At 41.8% G+C, this 8118-nt stretch overlaps 1 protein-coding gene across 1 annotated transcript in view; it reads right to left on the reverse strand.

Annotated features, from left to right (window-relative positions):
• Nucleotides 1–6158, reverse strand: part of ASB5 (ankyrin repeat and SOCS box containing 5) — a 52166-nt gene extending 46008 nt beyond the window's left edge. The window contains exons 1-3 of the mRNA XM_077848603.1: nt 6041–6158; nt 5777–5905; nt 4254–4639 (exon numbers count right to left, since the gene is read on the reverse strand). Of these exons, the coding sequence (XP_077704729.1) occupies nt 4254–4639; nt 5777–5905; nt 6041–6132 (607 nt within the window). The 5' untranslated portion in view covers nt 6133–6158. The remainder of the gene's footprint in view (nt 1–4253; nt 4640–5776; nt 5906–6040) is intronic.
• Nucleotides 6159–8118: the final 1960 nt, after the last annotated feature.

The raw sequence follows: 8118 nt of genomic DNA on the forward strand, positions 1-8118 counted from the left end.
GCCCTCTGCAGATTGACATATTTTTCCTTTAGGTGTGTCCGTATCCAATTCTGGGAGGCAAGCAGCTCCCCTAAAGTCACATCTGCTCTCTCTGCCAATGCCATTTAAAGTTATCATCAGATTTATTCTTTTCTCCTTTTTATTTTATTGTTCAAAGGATTTTATTTATTTGAAAGAGAGAGAAAGAGAGAGAGAGGGCATGAGCAGCAGGTGGAGGAGCAGAGGGAGAGGGAGGAGCCGATGCTCCTCTAGGCAGGGCTCCCTCCCAGGACCCCGAGATCACAGCCTGAGCCAAAGGCACATGCTTAACAGACTGAGCCACCCAGGCGCCTCTCTTCTTTTTACTTATTCGTATATCATTCTTTCTTTTCTGTCCACACCCCCGCCCCCACCACCAGGGGAGCCTGGCTCCTCATCCCCCCACGGCAGGAGCCTAAGTGGTTTCCCTGCTTCAAGCTTGTCCCACGGTCAGACTCCAAACATCACTACTATATGTACATGTACTTTACATTAAGGTTTTATACATGTCTTTTCTCATTTTCCTGCTTTCACTCACACCAAAAACTCTCATAAGTCTTTCGAAGTTGTGCTCTAATTGCTTAACCTGCCATTCGAATTCTTTTGTATCTGTGCCCAATTTATCATCATTTTTTGTGCTGCATGAACCTTCCATTCGAATTCGTTTGTATCTGCGCCCAATTTATCATCATTTTTTTGTGCTGCGTGAACCTTCGCTCCAGTAAAATCCACTGTTTCTTAATATTTTTTTAAAGATTTATTTATTTATTCATTCATGAGAGACACAGAGAGAGAGGCAGAGACATAGGCAGAGGGAGAAGCAGGCTCCATGCTGGGAGCCCGATGTGGGACTCAATCCTAGGACCCTGGGGTCATGACCTGAGCCGAAGGCAGATGCTCAACCACTGAGCTACCCGGGTGCCCCTGTTTCTTAATATTCTGTGAGCATCCCCAATCCCTGTCTCTGGTCATTCGTGGGGTCAACTCAAGATCCGCCTCTTCCATTGGAATTAGCTACTCACAGATGGAAAAAAATACACCTTGCCTTCTCATATCTTGTTTTTTCAGTGCCTTGATACCGGGTGGGGGGGGGGGGGCTCATAAAACAGGTACTTAGGACGGGGCCTGTCCACTTGTAGGTTAACACTAGTGAACTTCCTTTAGAGCCCAAGATGGAATATGGAAAGTATCACCCTTAACAGAACAGAGCTGCTGCCTCTTGAAGTGTCCTTGGGGGCATTAGTTCCAAGGGGGGCTCTTGGAGTGATTTCCTAAAATCGATGTACTGTTTGACACTAGAGCTGAAAATACCTTTCAACTCCTATTAGCCTCACGGTCAGTCTCAAAGTATAGTGCTAGCTTTAAAAATAGACTACTCCTCTGATATTTTAGAGACTGTAACCAGGACATTTAACAGCAAGAATGATACAGGAAGTAGGTATAGAGAAGGGAGTAATAAATAGGTCCCTTCGATGTGACGGTGGAGTTGATAAAAGTCTTCGGTATAAAACATGAAGAAGCTGATTTGTAAGTTTTACTGGTGTCTCAAGGAAATCAAAAAGGGAATAATCTTAAACCATTGTAGCTGCCGTTTAGCTTCCAGCATCCTTGTGAAGTCATAACTTCGGTTATGACTAGAAAGCATTTGGAAAAAAACTTTGGTTTTCTTCGGTTTTATTTGGAAAAATAAACCAACAACAACAACAACAAAAAAAAAACCAACCCTACCTTGCATCGCTCAAATACAATGAGTTGATTTGCAATAGCATCTACTAAGACACAGTTTCTTTTACTTCATACCGAAGTACTATGGCATGGAGAGGACATCCAGAATGTTGTCAACGGGGTCTCTGTGGTTATGAGACACATGAAAATACACACATCATCTCGTATTTCATGGAATTTGACAACTCCACGTCAGAAATGTTGGGGAACAATCTGGCTAAGTCTTGAAAGTAGGAATGAGAAGCCTAATTCAAAGTGGAATGAAGGTGATAATCTCCCCTAGGAAGGAGGAAATTGCTAGATTAAACAAAGATAATTAAGCCTGATTGGTTAATTATAAAAATATAAACAAAATTAAAACAGTTTAATTGTAGTAAATAAAAGGAAGAGCTATGTCAAAATGAAGAAATTAATAGTTTCCTAGGCAAAGAAAAATTAACTCTTAGAGGTAGGAGATGAAGAAAGAGTTTGTAAAAAAAAAAAAAGAAAAAAAAGTTTGTAAGTTCTAAATTATTAGTTTATCCTCCTAATATTACAATAAAATTGGAGACTGTGCTTACATTGAAGGAAAATCATGGTAATATATTCTATTATTTAATATATAGATTAATACAAGATTTAAGAAAGAAGAACTGTGTTAAATAGATATAATATTAAAATAAGATAAAGCAAAAATTTTAAAGACCTTGTGTTCCCAATTTATATTCCCAGGAAAATAATTCCCACTAGTGAGTATTGATTTCTTTCTTTCCTTTTTGGGACATAATCCTAGAATTCTAATATATCTTAACACAGACCCATAAAACTAGATGGGACCATGGAAGCCATCTCATATATTCCTGTGATTTCCAGCCTAAGTGCACCGAGATCAGGTGAAACAGAGGACAACTGTTTCCTGTTATTTATGAATTTGTACTAAAAGGAGCTTCCATAGCTTTCTCTAAAACACTGTCACTCCACAGAACGTGTGGATTTTTAGCCAACTTTTCACATGCGTATCTATAGCAATTCCCGTCACAAGTAGACAAGATTCAACTATGAAGTAATGTGCTATTGGGGACCTAGGAGAGTAGGTCTTATCACCCTATGAGTATATGATTTAATCTTATATCTAGGAGTATGGTTTTGGCTTTAAAATCTAATTTCCTATGTTTGCTGCTCTTGAAACAAAACCTTCCATTTACCTACATAGTATGTGCCACATTTAAATAGTTTCATCCCTTCGGAAGCAGGGCTGCCAGGTGAAGGAGTACATGTTGCCTGTTCAAGTAGACCCAGCTTTTTGTGGGAGTTTCATACCAGTATTTAGAGTTTCCTTATTTTTAGTGAGTCCATAAATTCCTCACTTGGCGTAAAAACACTCTTCCTTAGCCAAAATGAATTTATTATCCACCCAACACACCAAAAAATATTTTCTACCTTGATTCAGCTTTCCATGTACCTACAGAGTAACCTAGATTCAAAAAATGAAATATTCCACAAACTGAAAAGCCAGACAAAATAGATTTTAAAAAGCAAGCTTTCCATTCTGAGTGCTCTTAAAAAAAAAAAAGTTCTTTAATTTGGTGATAGTGTATTTTGATCTGATATTGTAAGTTACTTTAGAGGTATCGAGGTATTTGGGCTCTACAATGTGCTTACTTGCCCGCTGATGTTCAAACCAGAAATTAATCAAAAGGCTGCAAGGAATTAAAAATGCCACCTTGAAGGTCACCAGAACAATTGTTTTTATTGTATAGAATATCGTCCAGTAGAGTGTAAATGCATTTGTAACCATTCAGGTCTATGGTTCAAATGATTGTTTCTCCTTTGGTCTCATAGCTCAATTTCTTCTAAGAAAAGTGGATGGATATATCTGGCTCTACACACACACAATTTGTTAATTCTTGTTCCTGTCCTCTTATAGTCGACTTTTTACAAGTTGAGCAAAGCAGTGACAGTTCCATCCAGGAAAACACATGCCTTAAATCTTAGCACTCGACACACTGCATTTTATCCTATGATCTCGGCCAAACAAAAGTCGTGAACAACAATTAAAACCTTCCAAATCTTCTCTTTCCAATAGCAACCGCTTACCATATGGCTAAGGAGTCGATTTAAATACCATAAAAGCCCGGGTACATGGGAAAGGACAGTTGAAGTACACAATCAGTAATCGAAACCTCTCACATTAGAGCGTGGCCGATGGAATGTTTCAGGTTTTAAAATACTTTTTAATTCAAATTTTAAATAGATTTTAATGATAATAAAAAACACACACTCCGTGGGAGGCTTCCACTCGGCCACTTTGCAACCATACCTTGATTTTTATCAACTTGGACCTTTATACAGCAAACTGATTTTCTTTCTTTATGAAGCCACGAGGTTAACAAATTTGTTTTTTCCTTTTGGTGAGGGAACATTTGGGGGGCGTGTTGGCTTTGAAGCAGGCGCGAGAGCACAACATGCCACCAGGATGGTGGCTGGAGCAGGAGGTGGCCTGGGCCTGAAGCCGCCTTAGGGAGACCTACCTTGGGCTTGGGTCACTCCATAAAATTCAGCTGCGATCCTGGCCGCCTCCTTGCGGTTGCCTTTCACGATGTAGAAGTGACTGAGGATGGCGAGGCTGATTTTCACAAAAAGCTTGAAACAGAAGAGGGACAGTATGGTGAAGTAGACATTGGATAACTGCTGGGCGAAGGGCCGGCTTTCTTCCAACAGGGACATCGCGGCACTGGGTGCAGCGCGGGGCTCTCGGGGGGATCCAAGTCTCCGCGGTGCCTGCTCTCCTCGGGATGCTCCCGAACAGCTGGTCCGCAGGCGAGGAAAGGTCAGCTGCTGCTGATGCCCCGAGCTCAAAATATTTATACCGTCCATAAAAGTTCTTCGCAGGCTGCTATTGGTCTGACGATGTTCCCTGGAAGCAGTTGCAACACGTGCTCGGCTCGCAAGGCTCCTGACTTTCCATTCTCAATATAAAATGACACCCCCCCACCTCTCTGCTCTGAACTTCAAAACCCAGGCTCTGCAACTTATGTACAGATGACCTCCTTTCCCGGATCGAGTTAGCAGCAACACTTCGAAGGCTGTGCTGCCCGGGTTCCAGTTGTTGATGTGAACGATTTTCGTAGTAGCAGGTAAAATTCAGCCCATCCCTCCAAGCCTTTAAAAGAGGGTCCTATTTGTAGACCGTGAGCTAAATCATCAAATAGTCCATGACTGGGTGATCTCAATGACTAACTCATCAATTAGCCAATTATGTCGCTGTCACTATTGTCAGAAAAAAAAAACAATTTTTTTTTCTTCTAGAAGGATAGACTGGAAAGTCATAGAATAATCAATCAACTGTTCATTCATCTTGTGAACACCTTTGAAGCACCTAGCAGGTGTCAGATATTTTGCTGGGTGCTGGAGAGACAAGAATGTAATGTCCCTGCCACAGGGCTCCCTAGTCTAGACGAGGAAACAGATACACCGGATAAATACAGGTGAAGACAGGGTATCATGGGAGCACAGAGAGAAAGAGCCTAATCCTCACTGGGAAGAGTCAGGAAAGACTTCCCGGCAGAGGTGGCCTGTTCAGAGAATTGTCCAATAAGCATAAGTATTTTGTATAGTCTGTTCCAAAACAAAACAAAACAAAACAAAACAATATACTTTTTAGGCTTGTGATCTTTAACCCTAATTTGCCTTAATTTGTGAATGAAATGCAGGTGTCTATAAGGGCATCCTTGGGCAAGCAATAGCTATTTTAGGCAACGTATATTTTTAAAAGTAAATCAAATTGTTAAGAAGAACAATTTAGAATGGCAATATGTTGGCAATTAAGTAAAAAATAATATGCCAAGATAAAAAAATGGCATATTATGCAGGGAGTTTATTTGCATGTTTTTATGAGCAGGTTTGGAGTTTGTTCATTGTGTGTTGCTTCCCAATCCTTCTGAGAAGCTCCAGAATAATAACTATTAACAGAGACTTAAGGAAATAGAGGTGGCTCCATAGGACAAAGGAGCGTATCGATGATGGGACATATTGGCAGGTGCTGCATGCTTACCTGCCTCGGTATATGCTTTTCATGCTGCTCATCTTCTCGGATTGGAGTGATTTACATGCAACGTTCCGAGGAGACATCGCTGCAAAACCAATGTGTCCAGTGAACCAGGCTGCTTCTTTCCCCAGTGACCTAGTGGCTCCCAAAAAATTAATTGGGTCAATATATTAGAAAGAAATCACCGAGCTCCCTATGAAAAAGGCCAGTGGCCTTGTTTTCCCAGGCAGGGACCCAGCCCCCAGCAGTGGGGTGGCCCTGGGGACCCACTTGGGAGTCAGTGAAGATGAGCTTCTAGGTACCGAGGAGACCTGTGTCCCCCCCTCCCCGGTCGTGAGACTGTGTCGGCCAAGCAGTGACATGCCGATCACCTTCCAGCTATTGTCCCTCTGGCACGGGCGCCCGGGCCTGAGCAGGGCCTGAGCAGGGCCTGAGAGGCACCCCGGCGACAGCTGCGCCATCACAATGCTCTGAGTCACTGCCCTCACTTCCACTTGGGGCTGCGGAATCAGAAGTCAGGCCCGCCTGGGCGCACGTCTAGGGTTTCACCCCTTCCCTTTACCAGTAAGTGCCAGTGTAAACAATCGCCTCTGCAGCAGCTAACCAGGGGCCTTGGATGCTTTCGTGTTGAGGGACACGGTTATTTCAATAAGGCTGCCATCACTGGGGGGCTGGCTCAAAGTCCTGTGGTTTTACCAGGAGGACATTACTCCTGCCCAATATGTAGGATTCGGTGCCAAGATGCCAGGTTTTATTTTAAGGAGTTCCTTGATCTCCACCTCGATATTCTGTGTTGGCAAATGCTCTCCTTTGGCAACGTTTACCGTGTCCAATCACCAGTAAAAATAAGGCCGAATAAAATAACTCGCAGTCAGTGAAGTCGTCAAATAGTAACGAGGTGTTGTATTTTCACATTATAGAGCCTTGTAAACGACACTGGGAATAACTTTATTAATATTTAAAAGATGCATGAGTGGGAAATATCAGAAAGGGAGACAGAACATGAGAGGCTCCTAACTCTGGGAAACGAACTAGGGGTGGTGGAAGGGGAGGTTGGCGGGGGGTGGGGGTGACTGGGTGACGGGCACTGAGGGGGGCACTTGACAGGATGAGCACTGGGTGTTATTCTATATGTTGGCAAATTGAACACCAATGGAAAAACAATTTGGTTTAAAAAAAATAAACTAAATTAAAAAAAATGAAAAAAAATGAAATAAAATATTTTTAAAAATATGTAAAAAATAAATAGATAATAAAACATTAAAAAAACATAAAAAATGCATGAAAAGTATTGTGCGCCTATTTTTCCCGGCATTTAGTATTTTCTTAAAAAATGCGCTATCGATGAGTAACTTAAGCGATTTACTGAGATAAACACTTTTATTATTGACCATATAGAGAGGGTGTAGGAGGAGGATTTGGATGATTAGCCAGCACATCCCAAATGCCTTAATCTTTTTAGTTTCAATCAGTCAATCAATCAAGCAAGCCAAAATTGAGCTCACCGATTGTGCTTCTAGAATGGATGATAGGAGAGACATTAATTAAAAACACAAGAAGAAATGATTTATTAAAAAAAAAAGAAATGATTTATCGAGAGTCCAGTACATGCTACATATTTTACATAGATCTTCTCGTTTACTCTCTTATTCCCTCTCAGCGTGAATAGTGTTGACATTTACATTTTAAAGATGAAGAAAGTTGGCTTTAGAGAGCTTTGGGGACCTGGTCCCGTTCCTTATGAGGAACAGCACCGTTTGAACACAGATCTGACTCTAAAATACATGCTCAAGTCACCACGTATGTTCTATTTTTAAGCATCTCCAGTCTGAATAAGCAAATGTGATTTATGCACACCGAGAAAGACAGTCACAGGGATTCACACCCACGGTGAAGGGATCAGTGTAAGGCTGTGTTCCATCAGGAGCCTGAATTGGTACCTGAACTGGCAGGGCAGGGGACACATGTTCTGATGATTAAATGAGACAGAATCTTGTGTGAGCTCAACAAACGGGAATCAAAGGAAGAGGGGAGTGTGTCATGACTGGGCTCACACGTGGGGATTATTCAGAGCAGAGAGTTGGTGACAGGCTAAGGAGTAGAGTGGCGGAGGGTTAGGGCATCACCAAACATCCAGTGTCTGAAATAGGGTCAAATGAGCAAGTAGGAAACAAAAGAATGAGGATTAGAAAAAGGACATTAGGTCGGGCCAGAGAAGGCCATGGTGACTTTCTTTATTTTTTTTTAATTTATTTTTTATTGGTGTTCAATTTGACAACATATAGAATAACACCCAGTGCTCATCCCATCAAGTGCCCCCCTCAGTGCCCATCACCCAGTCACCCCCA

This window comes from Canis aureus, chromosome 15, assembly GCF_053574225.1.
Source record: "Canis aureus isolate CA01 chromosome 15, VMU_Caureus_v.1.0, whole genome shotgun sequence".
Lineage (NCBI taxonomy): Eukaryota > Metazoa > Chordata > Mammalia > Carnivora > Canidae > Canis > Canis aureus.